This window comes from Schistosoma mansoni, chromosome 4 (assembly GCF_000237925.1).
Source record: "Schistosoma mansoni strain Puerto Rico chromosome 4, complete genome".
NCBI lineage: Eukaryota > Metazoa > Platyhelminthes > Trematoda > Strigeidida > Schistosomatidae > Schistosoma > Schistosoma mansoni.
In genome coordinates this window covers 2,968,268-2,992,387 of record NC_031498.1, presented here as the reverse complement: position 1 = coordinate 2,992,387, position 24,120 = coordinate 2,968,268, and the positions used below count along the sequence as shown (strand labels likewise).

At 32.3% G+C, this 24,120-nt stretch overlaps 2 protein-coding genes and 2 non-coding genes across 5 annotated transcripts in view; 1 reads left to right on the top strand and 3 right to left on the bottom strand.

Annotated features, from left to right (window-relative positions):
- Smp_tRNA_02024_Pseudo_TTG.1.1 overlaps positions 1-706 on the top strand; it is a 1,189-nt gene extending 483 nt beyond the window's left edge. Inside the window, exon 1 of the tRNA in view lies at positions 1-706. This exon is cut by the window's left edge and continues 483 nt beyond it. This is a non-coding gene — a tRNA.
- A 9,387-nt stretch (positions 707-10,093) lies between these two features.
- Positions 10,094-10,159, bottom strand: Smp_tRNA_00420_Gln_TTG.1.1. The gene has a single exon. It is a non-coding gene (tRNA).
- Positions 10,160-15,470: 5,311 nt separating this feature from the next.
- On the bottom strand, positions 15,471-22,617 carry Smp_150040.1 (putative cell division protein kinase; the record flags this gene model as incomplete). 2 transcript variants are annotated; one of them, XM_018796548.1, is made up of 4 exons in its annotated part: positions 20,063-20,131; positions 18,288-18,521; positions 16,737-17,060; positions 15,471-16,120 (listed from the first exon to the last, which is right to left on the bottom strand). In XM_018796548.1, exons 1-4 carry the CDS (start codon positions 20,108-20,110, stop codon positions 15,608-15,610), a joined length of 1,119 nt encoding a protein of 372 aa, XP_018651679.1. In that variant the 5' UTR covers positions 20,111-20,131. The 2 variants fall into 2 exon arrangements, with proteins under 2 accessions (XP_018651679.1, XP_018651678.1); XM_018796547.1 differs by lacking the exon at positions 20,063-20,131 and adding an exon at positions 22,457-22,617 and having other exon boundaries at positions 15,608-16,120.
- Positions 22,618-23,379: 762 nt separating this feature from the next.
- Positions 23,380-24,120, bottom strand: part of Smp_150050 (putative gtpase-activating protein gyp2) — a gene marked incomplete at its 5' end in the record, with an annotated part of 66,408 nt that continues 65,667 nt past the window's right edge. Inside the window, one exon of the mRNA XM_018796546.1 lies at positions 23,380-23,556. Coding sequence (XP_018651677.1) covers positions 23,474-23,556 — 83 coding nt within the window. The 3' untranslated portion in view covers positions 23,380-23,473. The remainder of the gene's footprint in view (positions 23,557-24,120) is intronic.

Genomic DNA, 24,120 nt, shown 5'->3' with positions numbered 1-24,120 from the left:
AATATATTTGTAAAATCTCAGCGAATGAATATGAAGTAAATCCAACGTTTCGTCTGACAAGGAAATATTTCCTTGAAAAAGCTTGGACCAGAATGCCAGGCGAAACGTTGGATTTACTTTAAATTCATTCGCTGAGATTTTACAAATATATTATTCCTATTAAAACCAACATATTTATTTTATACTTTACATCATGGATTGGATTTAATTAAACAACCATTAGAAACTAGGATGATTTCTTCATATCAAATGTAGTTTTCATCACGAGCTAACAACTCACCTGAATAGATAACAATTACGTCCACTTTAGAGATCATCTTAGAGATTGTTTTTTTTAAAAGTTACATTGGGGAGTCATGAGCATGTTTGAGTCATTACTTTTTTGAATTTTATTTCTGTCTTTAATATTTCAATTTCTTTCTAACATTTGCTATAGTATTTTTAATTACCATTGTTTGAGTGGAATAGTGTTTTTGATATGCTTGAACTAAGTCGATTTCGCGGTAACGAACGAAAGGCCAATGATACGATAAGTTAATCTAATCTGTTGTCCCAGGCCCCGCTAACTAGATGAAGAAGTCCAAGGCAAAGTAGGGGAATATATATCCCGAAATCAGCCGAGTACAAGCGAGTTATATGGGGAAAAACTCAAGCGTATATATACAGCAACAAATTGTCCTTGGGCATCATCATAAAATAGCACACTCAAAGAAACAATGGACCAATAGCGTTTAAGATAGTTTACAAGTGGGAAATATGACGTGAAGGTAAAAAGAGCGCTTTTGGCGCGAAAACAGCTAAATTCAAATTTTCAAAATAAAATTACAAAATTAAGCCATTTATCAAGTAAGTTCCGGGGATTCGACATCCCCAACAGTTTTAGTGCTTTTTTTCTTCATGTATATTATCCAAATAAATAGATCGTACTGTACAACTAAGTATTGGAAGCATTCTAACCTCTTGAAGATTGTTTATTTATTTAGCTAAGATGTATAAATTTTAGGGGGCTTATAATGAACAAGTCGGACTATATTACCTTATAAATTATTACTTCAATGAGTGATTAATTATTTAAGTGAAGATCTGTAGTCAGGATGAATGATTTCAGTGGAGTTATTTTCTTTTGGCTGAATAGTTCAAAAGTGAAAATTCTATTGTCTTTCTGGACATTTTCATCAGCACAAACTGCAGAATAGCTTATATCTATTCGAAGATTTTGCTGTTGATAATGTTGTCTAGAATAACAATGAAAGCTTCACGATAAAACTATCTAGTCCATAGAGTGTAACCACAGCAGAATTTATTTTAAGGCAATATTTTAACTCTTTTTAAAATTAAATGTCATATCAATGAGCATGTAGTGGCTGGTACTATATCAATCCTACATAGGTTATTCTAGCATCTGGACAGACCAATCTATCCATTCTTCCCAAGCTAAATTTTGACCTTGTCAATTATTCATTTAACCAATTTGATCTTATGGTAATTGTTATCGAAATATACATGCCACCAAACCACGTATGATTTTTGAACGACTTCGCGTTACAGAATAACAGAATAAAACAAGTCAAATACGCGAGCATATAATGGTTTACAGGAGAGAGTAATCTTAAAGATATGTTTATAATGTTCGAGTTAAGCACGATAAAACATTGAGATCTAAACAATTAGCATGCAGAGAAGTAATTTGAGATGAAGTAGGTAAAGATTATGCAAGAAAAACATTAGTCAAGATCAATATCGTAAGTAAATTATTCTACTTATCTGAAGATAAATATATCAATACAAAATAGAACACATAGACTAGTGATATATTATTTTTTTAAATGCTATGTTTTTTATGACACTCATAATGAATATTCATCATACACAAGGGGAAAAGCTAGATCCTCAAATATAACACGGAGAACACCAACCCAATCACACTTGATGAATTGACTCTGGAAGAAGTGGAAAATTTCACGTATCTGGATAGCGCCATCAATAAACGTGGAGGGTCTGATGCAGATATAAAGGCAATGATTGGTAAAGCAAGGGTAGCTTTCCCAAAGTTGAAGAACATATGGAACTCCAAACAACTGTCAACCAATATCAAGGTCAGAATCTTCAATACCGACGTCAAGATATTTCTAATGTATGGAGCTGAAACCTTGAGAGCAACCACAAACATAAAAAAACTACAAGTATATATAAACATTTGTCTACACAAGATACTCAATGTTAGTTGACCGGATACCATCAGCAACAACCCATTATGCAATAGAACAAACCAACTTCCAATTGAGGAGCGAATTGGGAAAAGATGTTGGAAGTAGATAGGACTCACATTGAGGAAATCAACAAACTGCATCATGAGGCAAGCAGTGACATGGAATCCTGAAGGGGAACGGAAGAGTGTAAGGTAGAAGAGCACAGTGCACCGAGAATCGGAAGTGGATATTAAAAGAATGAATAGCAACTGGGAATAACTGGAAAGGATTGTGTTGTGATGTAGTTAGATGGAGAATGCTGGTGAGAGGCCTATGCTTCTTCATGAGGTATAACCGGCGTAAGTAAGTTATAATGAATCTACCATTTATCTTATTGTATTGTTTTCACATGATCAATAAAACACACCACTTTCCACTTACCCAAAAATACAATTTGTAAAGCAAAATGTCATATGACCATTGCCAAAAATCATCTGTATTGTTTCCATTCCTAAGTCACGTGATTAAACAAACAACATATCACATCATAACGCTCTACAATCCATACTTACTGGGATATAACTAGGACAGTTTAACTACGCAACGGAGTAACCAATTTATGGTTAGCTGATTGTTATTTTTGATTTCACAAATGAATAATGATAATTATTTGGTTAAAAGATAGTTCAATACTTTCATTGCAATATCAAACAATGATCTACAAGTTAGTTCACTAAAGGATAAATGTCCATGTCGTATATATATTTTTTCTCCATTTCCTTAATAGTAACATAAATCAAACAAAAAATTATTTGCTAAAATGTTGTTGTCTTGGGTTCAAATCTCACAAAGCGGGATCGTGGATGCGCACTAATGAGGAGTCCCACGATAGGACGAGACGGCCGTCCAGTGCTTCCAGGTTTTCCATGGTAGTCTAGCTTCAATTGACTCATAATTTCAACTATATGTAAAGAATTACTAGAAATCTCCACAAAAAACCCCCTAAATATTTAATAGTTAAGATGATGTTCAGTAAATTATTGAATAATAAAATTATTTGAAGAATATAGAATCATTTACTAGTTTCTTAATTTTCAATTCAATTGAATCAATCTATCAAATTGTCAATCAATCTACTTTTCATATAATTTAATAAGTAGTTTCGTATTCAAATCTGACGGCATTGGAATTTTTCAACTTGACCACCATAAACTGTAATCAAGATTTTATTTAATTATTCAATTAATTTAAGATTAAAATATTCTGTCCATTTTTAAAAAAAAATAGTAAAAAACTGATAAATAATAAGTCTTAATAGTTGAATGAGTTTGTCTAAGCTGGACCACCATTGAAAACCATCATAGAAAATTCAACTCATGAATTCAGTCCTAACAACCCCATATTCGCATAATAAACATCATGTTCTCACTAGTAATTACCTTCTAAATGGATTTCCTGGAGTTCTAGTGAGAAGCCTTGACCAGTGGAATCCAGTTCGTGTTGGATGGAGACAGGTATCTACCTAAGACAATGGATAAAGAGTTGCATAAGATCATGGATTGATTGAAGTTAGACATTCACACAGTTGGATTCCGGCTCAGTCGTCTAGAGCTCAAGCGTTCAAGGGCGGAACTGGATGTCCTGGGTTCGAGTCCTGCATGCGGCATCGTGGATGCGCAATGCTCAGGAGTCCCATACTAGGAATAACTGACCGTCCAGTGCTTCCAGATTTTCAATGGTGGTCTACCTTACATCGACTCATGAATTCAACTATTAAAATTATTACAATTTCCACAAAATAATCAATCGACTGGAGAAATGAATTTGATGTTCATTTTGACTATTCAAATTTACTATTCAATATTTTAAGTATGTTTGATTTTTCTGTGATAGTTAAATATATTGACAAGCGTAAGGATGAATTGTTGAGAGAATCAGTATTGAACTTGGTTAGAGGTTAGCTAATCAAAAGAATATATAAATACATATGTGTAGATCTAGGTGACGAGTCCCAAGTAGTAAGAAGCACAAGCCCTGGATTACATTGCTAGCCCGAATCCATGTTTTACATATATTTTGCCGGCATTCTCTTTGGTATAAAATTGTGGGGGATAATTTTACTTTATAAAGAGTTCCATGTTAAAAATCAATTAGGAAAACATTTCATTAATGAAAATAAGAAACAGTACTTATCATTATTATTATTTTAAAAGGCTTTTGTAATACTGGATACAATGAAGCCTCATTTTATTCATTTCTATACTTTTGGAAGTGTATAATAAACTCTATTGTTCTTTCCATATAGTTTTAAGAAAATTTATAATACAGTTTAGACAAATGAAAAACATATCATGGGAAAAGAGAGTGAAGTTAGAAGAAGAAAGCTCTTAGATATTGTTAATTTATCTGAGCTAGATGGCCTAATAGATGCGCTTTTATGATCGTTCTAAATGGCAAAATCACCTTAAGTAACAATGAGTTTCTTAGGTATTTTACAGGGGTTTCTTACGTTATCCGTATTTGTAATTGGTTTGCTTCTTAGCTTTCATTGCCTTCATATTTTCTTGTATTCAATCTTTCTACCTTGTTCCTCTAATCACTGACCGTGCTATTTATTGATTTTTTGTGAGTGAGTTGACATATCTGGTCTATCTAGACTTATTAATTTATATCTTATTGCTATACTTCAAGAAATCTTTCGAAATTCTTGGAATTTTCCCATTTCCTAATCTCGATGATTTTCTGGTAAAATGAATTTCTGTACTTATCAACGTTAATTGATATCAGTGATCACATATAGCGTCATTTAATTGGTTGTTTGTGTTCGTATATCCATACATGAAGAGGCCATCAACTTTCTGACGATTGTTCCATCTTTAAAATATACTTTACAAATGTGCAACCATGAATATAATTGAAAAAAAAAACAAGCGAAGACGATGGGGAATGTGTAAGGATCAATGAAATAACATGAAAAGCTAAACATTCATATGTGGTAATAAATCTGGATGACTTAAGCTACTATACGGATATGTTGGAAAATAAGTACCATAAGATTGGTCTGAATGGATCATGATCGCTGAGAAATCTGCGAACTCTGGATTTTATTCAGAATCGGGTTGTGAGTGAGAACTGTTGAAGAACTCTAATCTAAGACAACTTATCGGTTATATGTTTCTTGAACGTAATCGGCTTTGTAGTTGATATTATTCTATGAAAAGGACTATTTTCGAAAGTAAAAAAAAAGCAACATAACCAGGGTTAATCAATGAAGGAAACACATTCAGAAAATTGAAATACATTCATTTAACATACAATGAGAAACCGTTTATTTTCACTAAATCACAAATTGTTTGTTTATTTAAACAAACCATCAGCTAAGCAAAACAAACAAACAAACAAAATTCTTTAGTCAAACAAGAAAATTTATAAAATGTATAACAAATGTTTGCATTTCTCAAGCTGAACTGTTTATGTAGGTATGTATAGGAGATAGGAAATTACAATTAGAAGAATATTCAGTAGTTGACTGAAATGTGAAACAATCAAATATTATTAAAGCAATTAGTCCCTTTGATAAATTTCGATAGTGTAATAAGACTAGACTGGAAATGGAAACCTCAAACCTACCCTGGTAATATTAGCTTATTATCCAGAGTGATAAGGTGTCAAATTGTTTTCATATTATTATTATTATCCTTGTCTAATCTTACCCCCATTTCCAGTCTAGTTGACCTTTTATTTTTATATATAAATGTTCTTAACAAGTATATGTGTAATCAGATTGTTCGAAATGTATTGCGCTCATATATCACATGGTTCTGATAATCTTCGTCTTCTTATTACATTATTTGAAAAATATTATTTTAGTCCAAATTAAACTTTAATAGTTACTGAGTTTTTATATAGTTGAGATCATGAGTGAATTGAAGCTAGACCACCAGGGAAAACCTGGAAGCACTGGACGGCCGTTTCGTCCTGTTGTGGGATTCCTCAGAAGTGCGCATCCACGACCCCCTTGTGATAATGATCATATGCTCACTAGTCACTGGCTCCATGAGGTATTTCCTGGAGTTCTAGTGAGAAGCAGTAACCCGTGGAGTTCAACCAGGTCTGTTGGGAGATGTCAACTCACTGAAGACATTGGTGAATGGTTGCTCAATTTCGTGGATTGGTTGAAGTTAGACATTAACACCGTTGGATGCCCTCTCAGTGGTCTATCGGTTAAGTGCTAGCTCGTGGATGCGCATTGCTGAGGAGTCCCACAATAGGACGAAACGGTCGTTCAGTGCTCCCAGGTTTTCCATGGTGGTTTAGCCTCAATTGATTCATGATCTCAACCATATAAAACTACTACAATCTCTACAAAAACCCCCTTCTAGTGATGAGTTTGTTACAAGTTTTTTATACGACTGATTAATATTAGCACTATCATATCTCTCTCACCCCATCTGACCCACATTTATTCTGATCACAGACCTTAAATTTTCACTTAACATATATACAGATTCAAGTTAACATTCTATATGAGTGATATCAACATTAACAATTTTATTCTATTTGGTTTGACAATCTTAAATTTACATACTGTAAACGATGTACTTTGCCTTTGACCTGGCCATTTTTTCGGATTATTAATTCGGACTATATAATTGTAGAGCCTGAAGAGAATTTATCGAAAAGAATATTCTTCGTTCAAATATTAGTCTTTTAATATGATGGGGATCTTTAAACGATTAGAATGATAAATGCATAAAGAGGAATATAGCAATGTACTATAAAGTTACAATTTACAATGTAAACCTTAATAACATATTTTAAACAATTTCTTATAATTTACATTCTTAATTATTGAATGGTCTAATTGCTTTTGTTAAAATCCTTTCAATATTTAACCCATAGGATACTACTATAAATAGACAAAAATTACATAGTTTACCTAGAAAAACAAATTACTACAGTGAAAGATTAATATTCATGATGACCTAACGATATTCATACTATTCTAATGGTCATTATGATGTAAACACATAAATACACTTTTGTGGATAGAGAATATAAGTTTGCTTGATTAGAAAAACGTATTCAATATAATGTAGCACGTTATATATTGACATTCACTTGGAAGCGGGAACCATCTAAAACAACAACACAACAGTTAGAACGGGTAAGTGCCTCTGAAGTAAGAACACAGTGTACTGGCACAACAAATATATTTTTGAAATTGAAAGACGCTGTCCGAGCACAAAAGAGGAAACTTATTACAAAATAGTTTTATTCGTTGTTCTGCAGGTCTGGATCGCGTAGGGCTTGTTCCTCTTCTTCCAGTGCATTTACTCTTTGTTGCCCTGCAATAAGAAAAACAAACTCGCATTAGTTAAGTCGCATGTGATGAATTTTAATACTGTTACAATAAGAGAATTAGAATGTTAATAAACATTATTTACACAATAATTCGAATAGTGTTCAGTAGTGAAATTTAGAATTTATCATTTGTGCTTAATGTCAACTGTTAACTAGGTGTGCTTCAATTCCCTTGTTGTTATATTTATATTGTAACTCGAACTCAAGAGCTTTGAACAGCAGATTATTATCTACTGCGCTGCTCAATAATAGTAGTCATTACTCATTAAATAAGTAAAATATATTGTTACTAACGGAAGCTGACTTGTAATTGGGTTTTGTATTTAATAGTATCTAATATTCTTTAAGTTTTTGGGTTGACTATTTCTGAAGAATAACTCATTTTACAAATCACAGTGAAGCTGTGTAGTTGTGTTTGCATAATCTGAAATCACTTTTTAAATTCTCAAACTGTCGTAAAAATTACACTAAAGTGAATTTAATGATTCGATGGATTTAAATTGAAATCACGATTATTATTATTATCAAAATTAGATAGCGAAGCAATCTTTGAAGAATTCAGTCATTTCTATGAATAACCTTAAATTGAAATGATCCATCTGTTGAACTGACAAAATCTATGATTCACGAATTATATATGTTATCATTATACTGAAATTTAAGAGTGAATAAATAATGATTTTTTTATGACTAAGTAATTTAACTTCATTCCGACCTCAAACCCTTCTCTTCCCTTCTTAAACAAATCGACTTCCTTACAGCTTCCATTACCTAGATAATGATTATATTTGAGCTTATGTCAATGTTTTAAATAAAACAAAACACCTAAAGTAGTTTTAAGCATGGTAGGTGATCTTAGTGATAATAAGTAGTCAAACATAGAAACACAAACAGGACTTAGCTTTGCTATTAGATGGGACTGAGACATTCAATAGTCGTTAAATAATATCAATAGTTAAACAGCCATCAATAATGAGTCTCAGAGTGAACATCAACTCTGAGATGCTGCTATATCCAGCTGACGAGTCTCAAATAGGACTAAACGTGAATCCTGGATTTCACTGCTAGCCACTATCCATCTTTGCTTACAATGCTTGTGATTTAAGGCTATATCGAGACAATACGCACAGTATGCACACATGCCAATTAGAGACTAGACAGTTGTAGTACTAAAAATCAATGGGAAGATTCAAACAAACAATACTAAATGAATTTAATGTTATGAATTGACTATAACATATAGCCCATCAAATGCCAATCTAAGAGCAACTGACCCATCTGGAAACCAGAAGGTCTAGGGTTCTATTCAATTTTAAGATCATGGATTCACATGGTGGAAGTCTATCAAGCTAAAATGAAACAACTGACGATTATTCCTTAATTTCTAAGTACTATTTAGCTGTAGTAACTAAGTAACCTAAATAACTGTCAGGAATTATTTAATCGATTACTGCTCACTGATTATGATTCATTTCAGCATGCTTTACCATATTATTTGTTTTTAGCTTTGTAATTTCCTTTCATTTATTTATTTATTTCTATTAAACAGGAAAAAAAAAACTAACCCAGAACCCTATTATTTTACTAAAAAGGAAAATCTATTGAAGTTTCATTTTTATCTTTATTTTTCAAAGTTTATTTGTTATTTTTCAATACCTGTTTACTTATTTACTATTGTATAAAGATTAACTTAGAGCATTTTATTTCTTTGTATTATTTTCCTTTCAACTTATATACTTAGAGATTACAATGAGCTGATTCGTGTATAGATCATATAACAGGGATTATATATGTTGTTATTGTAGTAGTTCTTCAGGGATTCATGGATTTGATTGTGTGTTTGTGAATAGATGTATGTATATTTGTATGCACATATGTACGTTAGTATGTATGTATGTTTGTATGTATGTATGTATATTTGTAGTATAGGTATGGATGCCAGTGTTTAAGAGTCAACATAATATTTATATTTATTTATATCCCGTTTGTGGTAAACGCAAAATAAATAACAATTAAAATGAAACAAATAAATATGATACCACATATTCCAATTTATGGATATTAATGTAACAATATACCTTTTGTGAATTCTTCTCTAATTTCCTTGTCAACTAGTTTCATTAGTTACCATATCTTTTTATCATTTATTTGTCTTTATCACAAAAGTGATATTAAATTCATAGTAATAATACTCATTTTCAACTATGAAATGGTGGTGATTACTAACAACATTAAAAGAGATCAGTAGTATCTTTCAAGTACGATATGAACAGTTGAACAGTCTTAACGTATGCATCACTGACCTTTTAGTTGGTCATATAGAACAAGTTATGTAATATTTAAAAGGGCGGAACAACGGTTTGTTGACTAATTTATTCCCGATAAATCACACTAATCATATATGTTATGAAACTATGCTGAAATTATAAATAAATTAATAATTGAAAGCAAAGATGGATAGTGGCTAGCAGTGGAATCCAGGACGCGCGTCTCGTCCTATGTCGGACTCGTCAGCTGGATGTACCCGCGTGTGTTGATGTTCACTCTGGGATTCGAACCCAGTACCCTCGCTTCAAAAGCCATCGCGTTATCCACTCGGCCACTGAGTCCTGATAGTCACTTGCTTGTGCGATGGGGTGAAGTTTAAATTCACTTAGTATTACTTGTTTGAATCTTCCCATTGATGTTTAGGACTGCAACTGGTCAGTCACTTATTGGCATATGTGTATACTGTGCGTATTGCCTCGATATAGCCTTAATTCACAAGCATTGTAAGCAAAGATGGATATGGCAATAAGAGACTGACCAGTTGCAGTCCTAAACATCAATGTGAAGTTTCAAACAAGCAATAATAAGTGAATTTAAATTAATAATTGATTCATAAATATTTCTGTGCATCATCGAGTCGATTGATTTGATGTCTAATATGATCAAAATAGTAACTGAATTTTGCAGTCTCAGATTGGAAGAACAATTTTCTGGTTCAAGCTTCGCGATATAGATTTTAAGCAGGAATGTGTGATCGATCTAGTCAACTATTTTAGGAACCAACTCAAGTTGGAAAATGGGGACCATGAGATTCTTACAAAGTGAGTAATTAATATGTTTCCAGATATAATGGTCCCAATTATACCATCTTTTGTGGTTATTGAATCCTAATGTAGGACGAAACTTTAGTTTTCAATGATTCTTCAGTTGATTTCAGTTCAATTTGCCATTAAATTACTAACTTCTTTCAAGTTCCAATTAAACAGCGAATACGTTTAGTCGAATATGATACCATCATGTGTATTTTACATAAAAAACACTTTTCTATCTAGTTATTGTCTTTTCACCTTAATAACATTTCCATTGAAATTAAGTCAGAATTTGTAAGTGTAAAAAATAAATATTCTCCTTGATTACCCAAAACTTTCTATTTAACATATGAGCCAATAATGATTGTATATTGGAAATCAATATACTTCGATATTTTTAAGGTAAATATTGATTTTAAAAAATTAATAAGAAGTCAACGAACTATAACTGAATAATGTCAGATGAATTAGAGAAATGATTGAATTGATCGAACACCGAAAAGTATCATTAAAAAGAAGGTAATATTAAGACAAATCAATTGAATGAAATTCAAAAATATAAATCTTTCATAATTACTTTCTTATGCCCCTTACCACTCGTGGAAGAGAATAGGCCGCCCATCTTCATTCTCCATCCAACTCCACCTGTAGCTTTTCAAGGGCTACTGCCGGTCACAAGCCCTGGTAAAGGAGGAGGGCTGAGCATGGGGTCAGTAATACCATCCCATAGAAAACAACCTTGCTAAAAAAGCGCTAACGGAAATAAATATCTCATAGCCAATGTAAATAAAAGTAAATATATATGGTGCAATAATTTAAGATTATGACTTTAAAAGATCTGAAATTTTCAAATACTGTCGTTAATGAAGAGCTCACGTTTAAGTTGGTAGAATATATAGATACTCATGGATTTTATGTACAGGTTCGTTTGCCAATGCTTAATGATGACAGGTCTTCTTTCATTTTATTCCAAGAAAATTTATATATTTAAACCGGTGTTCATTTAATATGTATTTCTTATTTCTATTAGAGATTACTAAAAAATACTATGTTAATTGTTTAAAATTTTAACTAACTCATCTGCTTTGCTAGTGATCCTTCACGGAGGAATATACTGAAATCAGTGATGCAAGGTTTGAACTTGAGAGCTAGTGGCTAGAAGTTGAACTCTATAACTACTGAACCATGGCGTTACAATGGTCGCTCAATATCGTGGACTGATTGTATTGAAACATTAACTCTGTTAGATCCTAGCTCAGCGGTCTAGAGGATTAGAATATATGAGCCTAAACTAAAGTTTTCTCTGAATATTTTAAATGATTAGTTTTGAAATAATTTATTCTTAATAGGATATACAATACAACAATAAATTTTTTCACCTCATTTCTTGTAGTTATTTAATCAATCGGATTCATTGAAATTTTGTGTCTAGTATATTAATCATTACATCTGTCAATATATTACGTAAATTCAGTAGTTATGAAACGAATGATCGACTGATCAATAACACGGCGATATTCTGTCATTACTCTTAAATTAAAAAAAAACAGGAGTTAAATTTTTATAAATTAAAATAAACTCCAAATTTTCGAGTGAATAATTAAAAATTTTTTCCAGGTTTAAATCTAATATAATTACATAAATAATTGATCAACTATTTGACGGCCGTTAGTTTTTTTTGTTAAAGGCATCTATCGTAGGAAAATGTTAAAAGTATCAATGTTTTAATTATTTTGATCACCATTGCCCAACTCTTATATGTATTCTTTAAATTCATACCCTATTGTTTGCTTATCGTTACTCAGAGCAAAGCAAGTGAAACTGTGAACGGTGCAATTAAAAGTAAAATAGATGTGTTTGTATGAACTAATGATTCCTTTGTACTCGATGACTGTCTGATTTTGAATTCCAAATACAATACGTTCATTCGTGCTAACCTAGTTCTTCTTAGTTTAAATTGTATTATTTCTGGGATTTCTAGTTTGTATAATAATTCAAATACTGAGAAATTCCCATTATATTAAAACATAGTTATAGGATATAATTCAAATACTTCTAATTATCACAATGGAACATTGAGGATTTACGAGTTGACCCAAATTATCGCATTACATCAACACAGCCAGACAAAAGTATAAAGATGAATAGCGTACTAGTAGTAGTAACAATGGTAGTAAGAATGATTGTGTATAGAGAGTATGACTTAAGAAAGAAGACAGAGTTTTTCGAATAAACGGTTACGAATAATTATTAAACTCACGATATAGTAGAAGAATGACATTTGAGTCATGTCAATCAACATCTCTAATTACTCGTTAGAGCAATCATGGTGAACTCAAATAAATAGACTGTAAACTACAAAAGCGGGTCAGAATAACAGTCTATGACAAACAGTTTAGCACAAAAAATACCTAAATCTTATATATTCCATTAGATTGATGACCAAGGTTTATTTTAAATAAAATTTTATGCTTCTCAGTAACAAACAATCAGTTAGACAGATTTCCAAATTTATATCTATTTGTTTGCTATTGGAAAGTAGAAAACAGGTTGTCAATTATCATCACCTCGTTATTTAGTTATGGTCCAGATAAAAACAATGACATCAGTTTATTTTAGTGATAACTGTCATGTTTCTCTTAGCAGTAATATATTTCTATAGATGTGATTTAGAAAAACTAAAAATGAAATATTTCAGTAGACTAAGTGAACTGCCAGCGTGTCATTGTGCTGAGAATACATTAGAAATGATTAGTGGAGTGATTTTTGTATTATTGTAATTTTCGATAACTATTTTTGCTTCACTTGTGATTTATTTCTGACACAGAGCCATACTCTTCATGTGAACACTACACATGTAGTGAACGAAGACTTCGTGAAGATAACCAATTTACTGCTTAATGCAAAATTACAGTGTTTTCATGAAATATGTAAACTATACATTCAATACTTCATTTACAGATCTCCCATCAGTTGTCGCTTACAGACTTCATTCCTGTTGTTATCACAATTACTCTCTGTTTACATTTCTGTTGTTTTTAATTCAATCTTCTGTTGTCATGTATTCCACTCTTGATTGGTGTTTCATATTACGTATATCCGTTAACATGAGTGGTATATACCACAGCAATACTACTTAAGCTAACTGTTATAAGGTTCAAAACTGGTAATCTACTGGTTAAAAGAAAAGTGTTTCAAATATTATGCTATCAGTGCACAAAATCTATGCTCCTAAAAAATATACATAATCTGATAGGTTTTGAAATCTCTAGTTTTTTCTCTATTTTAGAGTGCACCAATCGAAAGATCTAAGATTTCATTATAGTTAATGCATACAAAATCATTCATTATATGGTTTGTTTGTATTGTAGGTACTTGTTCACCATTCACAGTTAATTCACTGCCAGTTATTTCTTTTTTAAATTAAAATGATCTAATTAAATTTCATTGAAAACTCTAAAATTATGACGTTATTTTGAAGGTTACAATGATTTCAAACTGAGATTTTTAAAATATTTTCCACTACAAAAGACTTATCCCTTTTTTAAAGCAGTATGTAACATAATATTGAATTATAGCCTTGTAAACGCCCATATTAAAGGATTTATAGTTATTTAACAGTAAAAGTTTGAATTAACCCTTTGTTGATATGAAAGACTAAGTTTTAATCAGTCTCCGTTGACGTATGGGCATCGTGTGTGGATTACCTCTATATTGTCATTTAGTCGTCTTATAAATCAAATAAATAATGACAAGTAGTGGAATCCAGGACGTGCGTTTTGTTCTTATTGGAACTTGTCAATGGACTGTACTTGGATTGGAATGTTAATGTCCATATTAGTACTTGAACCCAGTATCCTCTGCTTCAAACTTCAATGCGTTATTCATTGAGCTTGAATGCAAGCACATTCAGGTGGTGAGTTCAAAATAGGAAAAGGAGCTTTTTTCAGGATTTATTGGTAGTTACAATCCATTTATTTTATTTAACAGGAAATTTGTAAATATGCTACCCAAAATAAAGATACACTTATTAAGTTGATTATAACACATGAAACATTATTATTCTTCCGCTATCATAAAATGTTGTTATGGATGTAATTAATTACTTAGCTTATGTGCTTCATTTTAAGATAATGTACCTTGAGAATCGATGTAGACTGGAGAATAGTCAAACGTCAAAGTACTTTTGAAATGTACAGATTTATGGCTTCTTACTAGATCTCCAGAAATTCCCTCTAAGCTAGTAACCAATGAGTACATGATAATTGCGGTGATTGGACGAGAACCGGTGCTTTCAACGTGGTATGGTCACCGGCGCATATATATTTGGTGCCCCCTTGCACCAATATTTATGTGTTTAGATAAATAAGTACATGTTAATTATCGGTACGAGGTTATAGGGAATGGTGAATCTGATTGAGATCATGAACCAATCGAAATTATTGGTTATTTGTACTCACTTTTATAAATAGTTGTAGACCTCTTACCTGTGTACACATATGTATTTATGAATGTCTGACGACCTTGGCGAACCAAATCTAGATACTGCATTATTAGTTCAAGAAATTATTCATATAAATAGATGATGACTCAGATACATATATACGTTTGACTTTCATCCACCTAATACATAAATTCACACGTTTATTCATCTGTTCTATCTGCCTAATCATTTGACTGGAAGACAAGCTTGCTTGAACTAAACCTTATGTAATAATAATGCGTGTCATGACTTAACTATTATTGAATCGAAGGTAAGATCAATTTCATGGTTGTTCAAGTCAATTACCAGTACGAAGTTAATCTACATAAGTTGGTAATGTGAAGATAACACACCAATACTAAAGAAATGAGAATGAAATATTAAAATCTATACAAGAACAAAACAAACAAACATTTTGTTGAACACAATTGAATAAGGATAATGTACAAAAATATGTGTGTCTGTAAACCAATGGAAAATATTACACAGACATTTCACAATTGCAATCGTTTAGCACAAGTAGGTAGTAATGACGGCGATACTGAATCATCCGGTTCCATTGATTTTTTCAAAGAACGAGTTACTTTGCGATTGGTTGTAGTTGGTGTTGGTGTACTTACATTAGTTGATTCTAATTTTAAACTAGGAACTATTACATCTGATCGTGACGGTTTGGCTAGACCAGGATCTAAAGGATTATGCAAACCACGTTGGTGCTCATGCTGGTGCAGTAAACTAGCGACAGTTCGATTAACTTTAGGCTGTGGTAATTCATTTTCCGGTGTAGGATATGGTTTTGATGTAAAATAGGATGATTGTAACGCGTCAGCAGCAGTTCCACGTGCATCTGGATTTAAATTTAACAAAGTCTCTAGTAAATTTATAAGATCCGTACTAGCTGCGGTAAATATCTGTGAGAATGGTATGCCTGGTCGATGTTCAAATTTTACATAATTAGGCAAACGATAAACATCAGGCCATGTATCATCCTCTGGTGTCCCTGTGATCTATAGTGACAATAAAAAAAGCGTCGAAAACATGAAATAGTAAGTAATTTTATAAATGAGATAACATTACCATCATTGAGTGTTTTTAAAAAAAATATCAACCGTGTGAATAATGATTACGTGTTTCATTGTTTTAATCAATTATGACAACTTCTTTACCAAGTAATACCAACTCCTTTACTAACTCATTAAAAATTTATTAACAAATATTTCGAAACTATCGTTACATTGTTTAACTGAAACACTTTAATGGAAATTATGCAAGAAATCATAGTAACAATTACACCAGTTTAGTTGATGAGTAGGAACTAATGATAGATTAAAAAAAACTGGAATATAGTTTTTGTTGGTTAGCATCAGTAAAAAGGACAATGTAGCAGTGCTACATGTTCATTACATTTCTCAAATGATATAACGGCCCTAGTAGACTGATTTTGGTGCCCAGCACATTGTGCTATGGTTTAAGCAGGTTTGCATGAATGTCTGGTATGAACTGAAATCAAGAAAAATTTCAAGACACGAATCTATTTTCTAGGAGATCAGATTAAAACTATTATTACTTGTAAAACAATAATATTGAAAGACAAAATGAATAATACGGTAACTCTCTCCATACCTCATATATTTTGGCCAACTGAGTTAAATCACAGTCACCCGGAAATAAAGGAGTTCTCAAAAGAAATTCCGCTATAATACATCCAACAGCCCATATATCAATACCGACACCATACAAAGTGCAACCATAAAATAATTCAGGAGCACGATACCAACGAGTAGCCACTTGATGTGTCATTGGTCGAGTAGGTGAACTGGCAAATTGACGAGCTAAACCAAAATCACCTATTTTCACTTTACCCTGTTTACTGAGGAATAGATTGTTGGGCTTCAAATCTCGATGTAATATCCAGTTGGCGTGTAAATATTCTACACCTCGAAGCAGCTGGATTAAGAGAATACAAACATTTTGTAAAATATTGAAGCAACACAAAAAGGAATGTTTTTTTAAAAAATAAGCTATTGTTCCTTAATAAATATCCAATCATAAAATATTGCGGAAATGTAAATAACTTATAACTGTCAACAGAATTCGATCCTAACAATGAAGTGATGGCTGTAATAAAATACATAGCCTAAATGTACATTGAACTGAAAACTGCTCTGAATCTTATGTAGAAGCATTCAACTATGAAAATATGAAGGTTTATAGATGATGACATTCAGTAGTAAACTACATAAAAACGAAACAGACACACAATTTTATAGGATTCCTTCATCAAGTCATTTGAAAACTATTTCTGATAGTTCCTGTATAACGTAAAGATAACCAATGAAAATGGAATGATTATTTATTTATGTCATTATACCCGTAAAATATTTGAAAACAGATAACTGAATCACTTAAGAGTAAACTAGAAAAAATCATAAATCACACAAATAGTAGCAGGATGGATAGCAGGTGAGAAACAAATCAGGTTCTCATTAGAGTACAAAAATGATACAGTGGAATCTAAGTTACTAGAGTCAAGTACATAAGATTACAAACAAATAGCAGGTTTAACGGCAGTGGATTTATAGACCGATTTGGTTAGTCAGTCAAAATAAATGTAGAGCCTGCACAAATATATGCTAGCTTAAGTTGCCATACTACAATAATACGACGAAATGAAGATAATAAGATGAATTATAAAATAGATCGATACAATGTAGTAGCAATGATACTGAGAAAGACAAAGCATAGAGTATGTGGTACGAAAAGACAGAATGGAAAGGTACGCATCCATGAGGGAATGCTGAGTTCAAAATTTAAAGATAAAAATAATGAATGAATTTGTTCGATTATGGATGATTTTGCGTTATCTCGAGCAAGGTTTGCAATCATTGATTACGGTTACCATGACAACTCTAATCAAGTAGTCTGCATCTACCAACATGGATCGGCCGAATAGTTAATAAATTGGTGAATCGATGACGCATTATAGTTTGGTTACCCCTAGCTTTTGCCCAACAGATCAAGTATTATCAACAACTAAAAGTGATCGCCCTTATGAAACGAGATTTCAGGAACATGTCATACAAGATAAATAAAATCATAAAAATACATGAATGATACATTTTCATCAATTTCTTACTGCTCTAATACAATTTAGACAGAAAATAATTAGATCACCTGTAAGCTTAAAGCTTTAACATGTGCTGGTATCAGAACAACTGTTGGATCATGTACTAACGCTTCTAAATCAGATGACATAAAATCGAATACCAAACAAATACATCTATCCTGACTGAACACATCAAGCAAAGTCAAAACGTTGGGATGATCAATTTCCTTAAGAATTTTAATTTCTCGAATAGCAGATAAATTCATGCCATCAGCTAATACCCAACGTGGACCTGCTTTAACCTAGAGAAAACAAATAAAATGGATGATATAAATAACTATTAATGAAAAGTGTTGAATGAATATGAAATCATGACACTACAACAAATGTACATTCGCTAAATTCCCCCAGAGACATGGTATTAGCACAGCTGGTAAGGAAGTATTTTGAAATAATAATAATAATAATAATACAGCGAGCAATAATGAAACATGAACACGTAGAGATAAATTTAGGATGAACAACTAAAATTGTGGAGTGAAATACCACTAAAATACAAAATTTGGAAAAAGATGAACACAGACATATATTACTGACAATGAAATCGATCCATACGGATTACTACCACGGTGGTGTATGCTACTTATGTCTGTCGACATAAGTAGTATGTAACACCAATCAAAAGTGGATTACATGACAACAGAAGGAAGGGACGATGAAGTCTGTAAGCGACACCTGATATGAGATGTGTAAATGAAGTGTTGAATGTAAAGTTTTCATATTTAACAAATGCACTGTAATTTTGCATTAAGCAGTAAATTGGTTATCTTCACCAAGTTTTCATTCACTACACTAATACTACTGTGGTGTGGTCTACTTATATCCATATAAGTAGTATATGGTGTGGGTCAGACATAGAATGTATTTTGGCAGAAAATCCATGACAAAAGAACTCAAATCAAGCGCAATCGTCTGGAAAATGCATGAGCCATGGAATAAGAGAAGAAACAGTGAAGATTGAAACAATTGGTTGTTAATTTGCAAATTGACTGTTCATTGTTTGGTAATCAGAATTTACTGAGATAGTCTGTAATATTTGCTCAAATACATTTGATTGTCCCCAACCAGTGTTCTATTCACTACACTACTACACAAAATTATTAAACCATCAATTTGAAGAAATTTTGCATCACTAAGAAGCTCATTAATTAAGTGCAGGCATTTTGTACTGAGAATGAAGTCACACTATTCACGTAAAACAATTACCGAAGCTTACTATTTGCTCAAACTATACTGGACCGGGATTTGAAATGGTGAGTTATGCTATAAAGTACTGAATGAACAGTAGATCAAAACTTTGTATGTGCTTCCCATTTCAGTGACTAACAGAAATTTAAAAATGAAACTAATTGGGATATGATAAAGCGACATATACAATATATATGAAAATGAATTGTGTTTTCTATTTCCTTATGGTAATGTTAATCAGTCATACGTGAAGTAGAACCTAGGACCTCATTAGCACAACGAGATGGAGTTGCTTAAACAAATCCTAGAGTAGTACAAATAATAACACTATTCGTCATAATAGATACGATTCGAAAAGAAAATATGGATTGGTGATAGAGAAAGAATGAATGCACATGTGCTATTGTGGTAATGTGGTGGAATTAAACGAACCAGACTTTTAGGATAGATAAAATGAAGTTGTTTAAAAATATATGTGTCAACTTTATGGGTTAAGGTAGCAATTTTAATATCACTATTGTAGTGGCTTCCTTTGTATTACACAACTATGCGATTTACTTTTAAACAGATGAATTATTCTGATCTTTTTACGTACTTTGTCATTTATATATGTGACTTTGAGCATGTGTCGAAATGTTTGCATTTTTCTTTCGTGCCTTTGATGGAGTTTCGTTCTTTGAGCTGGACGTTTTGGTCGTGCAGCTTTCATCGTTCCTCTGAACGACATCATCAGCACAAACTTCGGATATAAGTGAAGTGTTCGAGTTTCTCCACATATGGCTCACAGCTTGTCCTGTAGTCCTCAATGTTGATTGGTTATTGTTAACCTTTAACCTGTCATTGCTCACTTCTTTAAATTTAAACAAATAATTAGTAATACTTCTAGTCTAGGTTATTAGAAATATTTCCAAGTCCGGGAATGTTTACGAGAAGAAGTAAATAGACCACAAAAAGGTTTAGATATTAAAAATGTTTTGCTAAACTCTCTCTCTCTCTCTCTCTCTCTCTCTATATATATATATATATATATATATATATATATATATATTTCTCTGTCCAACAATATTATAACTAGTGGGGAAAATAAGGAACCACAGTTCAATTGTATGTGTTCAAGCAAATAATTATTATTGATTGAAATACAATAGTAGAAAAATGTTCCACTTTTTTCATGATAGTCGTTTTAATTATGGGAGAAAATCGAAAAATGGAAGGTCGATTCACAACCTACGTAGTAATCATAACCTATTCGCTACTAGTTTAGCTCAGTTGTCACAGTGACGAGTTGAAGGTAAAATATCCACTCTGCAGTTTAGATATCTCCATTTTTACTAAGAAATTTTACTAAAGCTTCTTAACTGAAAACATTTATAAGACATTTTTATAAAATATTCCTAGTAGAAACTGATATATATAGAAATTATTATCGTAACATGACATTATTTTGTGTAAGGATTTTATAATTTGAGGAATGAAATTCCGTTATGTTATGTTGGGGAAAGAAAACGAATTTGCTTGATTGGATTGTGTGTGGTCGAGATGTAATGACAAGCATGCAGTTGTATGATTGCTCTTCCTCTCTCACTTTTTCCTCAGTTAGTTTACTTATATTGTCAGTAGGATCAGTCACCTTCTAGTTACCGATCAACGTACATCGACCAATGAACAAAAATCAAAGTCTTAATTTGTCTTATAACCCAGCGATCAATCAGAAGACGAAGACTCAATCACAACTGGAAACTCAAACAATAGTATGCTTGAAATATCTGACCAAGTCTACATAGCTTAGTCAACCCGATATGACACCAGAGTAGGTGAAGAGTAATTAATAATAAATTTGGAATGATCATAAGCATGACAACGATTCATGAATTAAACGAAAGCATAAAAAGAGAATATAAAAAAACAGTAGTCTAAACGTCTGTTAACTATAGAATAAAAATATAAATAATAATCATACGTACGATAATCCCACAAGTTTTAATATTATACTACTCGTCTCAATACATTAAATAGAGTGCCGATTAACAAAGGAAATGTAATAATACAATGTGGCCGTGAAGTGATGGTTGTTCATCTGGCCGAGTAATCGACAAAAGCCCTTATCTATTTAATTAAACATAAATATTGGTACAAGGGTGAACCAGATATATATGCGCCACACAAATCTCATTTGATTTGTGTCAGAGCTGTGAAAGTGCCCAGGTGCCAAAACCGAAGCAGGTGGTTTTCTTAAGGGGCCACACCCGGAGCCTTTGACTCAAAGGTCTGATCCAGAAGGCAGTGGAGCATCGTAAGGAGATGCAGTTCTATGGTAGCCGATGACCAACGATTGATTCATACGCCATTTTTCCCCTCAGGATACTGGAGCCCATGTGTGGCATTGTTTTGGAATCAGGGGTTTTCCAGCTCCCCTAGGTGAACTTTCCGTGTCCACCAACACGGTTAAAGCGCCGGACATTCGCTTTCCGTCCTCTCAATTTCGTAAACAACATCCCCGCCAGGAAAAGGCAGTGAGTAGGACTTCCTTGGCAGAGGCTATATACGCGTGGCCATGTTAGAGCATTTCGTGTAGGAGAGCGGACTCTTCCCACTCTCGGCTGTACCAAGGCATTTAGGGGCAACATAAGCCCTTAACTGAACTGATATTAGAGGATATGACAAATAATTAGTTGAATAGCTCTTTCTTCTAATATAACTACACGCTTACATGCAAACTATTGAATACAAGAATAAATAAGACTTAAAGTTATTTAACAAGTAGACGATGGCAATTATAAGCTATGCATTATCTAATAGAATTAATACTCAAATATTAGGCTTAATTCTTATTCCTATCATACCATTTATCTTCAATGTAAAATAGCTGGACATTTATTTTATTTTGTTGATTGATTGATGAATTTTAGCTTAAAACACTGACCGGTAAGATATAAAATCAAGATATCATTTTTTCATTATTAAAGTAAGTAATAAGCAATACATTTACCTTTTTAATAGCTACTAATTGTCCATTTCTATTATTATCTTGAGCTAAGAATACATTAGCGAATTGACCTTCACCAAGATAACATACTTTTTCATAACGAGAATTTTTACTAGTTTCATCTACAAATATATCCATGCTAAAGTTGAATTACAAGAAGAAGAAAAAATGACTAACATTATGTAACCAATTTACGTGAATCATGAAACAAGTGAATCAAAATAAGCGGTAATATTTTGGTATACAACAAGTATATTTGCATTGTCTATATTGGTCCATGAACCTCGGTGTTGATGAAGTATGGTTTGATGTAATCAGATTTAGTGGAGTGAATCAATTCGAATGAAAAGTGAATATTTGAGACCCTATAAAATATGTAATCTGACACAACAGCCAACCATCATTTGCTAATTTCTATTCTATGTAATCATTGTTCATACTCTAAAATATTTTATCTTCAAAGTCAATAAATACACTTTATTATAAACATTGAAGTCGATGATTTGGTTGTTTACAACAACAGAAACCCTGATTTCGCAGATATGATGAACTGTTTGATTCTGTCACTCGTAGACTTTAATTCCGAAGGAATATATGTATATATCATATAGTTTGAGCAAAAGGATATCCTCTTTCCACTTTTTCTATCTGGTAGTCAAACGCATGCATATCAGTACCAACTCTGGGACATTGCACGTCACAATAACAGCTGATTGATGTATTAGTGCGCCATGAAAATCATCTGTAACCTAAGAACATCTTCCGTATATTATCGAATCAAAGAGTAAACTTACATGCTAAATACACACACACAGAACATACATACACAGACAACAAACTGAGAACTTTACATCAGAAAAGATTAATTAGGTACTAACATCATTATTACAATTTACATTCGATAATACAGATTAAAAAACGAATTTGAAATGAAGATTTATATGTAGATGAAGTAAGACATATGAATCTTGTCGGTATATACAAGGAATGAATATTATATACATTATGATAAAATAAGCATTAGAATTCTTTCCATGTCAATGGTAAATCACAATATATACACATTGGATGAAGTATCATTGAACGCCAAGCGGATAAACGATCTAATGATAAATGGTTCGGAGAATAAAAATAACAAGTAATAGCCAAATTGATGATTGAACAGTAAAATAGAAACAATACGATCTATAGATTGTTATATTTGGATTATAGACCAGCAATGGAATCCGTAGCACGCATTTCGACCATTTGGAAGATCGTCGACTGGATGTACCACCATCTCAGTATTAATATCCACACAATGACTGAAAAACAGAATCTAACACTACAAACGCAAACGTGTTATTCATTATGCTAATTATTCCATATAACTAATTGCTTTCTCAACACGTACAGCGTTTACTCGTATTAGTGCTAACCAAAATTCAAATGTACTAAGACTTTTAGCAAAATGTTATGTCGAGGCAATCGCCTCATGATGTACATACGCCAAGAAAGATATATGAAAATTCAGTGCTGAATGCCAAAAAAAGAGTTAACAATAGATTACGATTATTACGCGGTAAATAATCGTATTGTCTACAATTTCTAAAACATATGTGAAAACATATATGAAACTCAATATCAGTTTAGTATTACAGATTGGAAAGATGTGTACAGTACTAGTC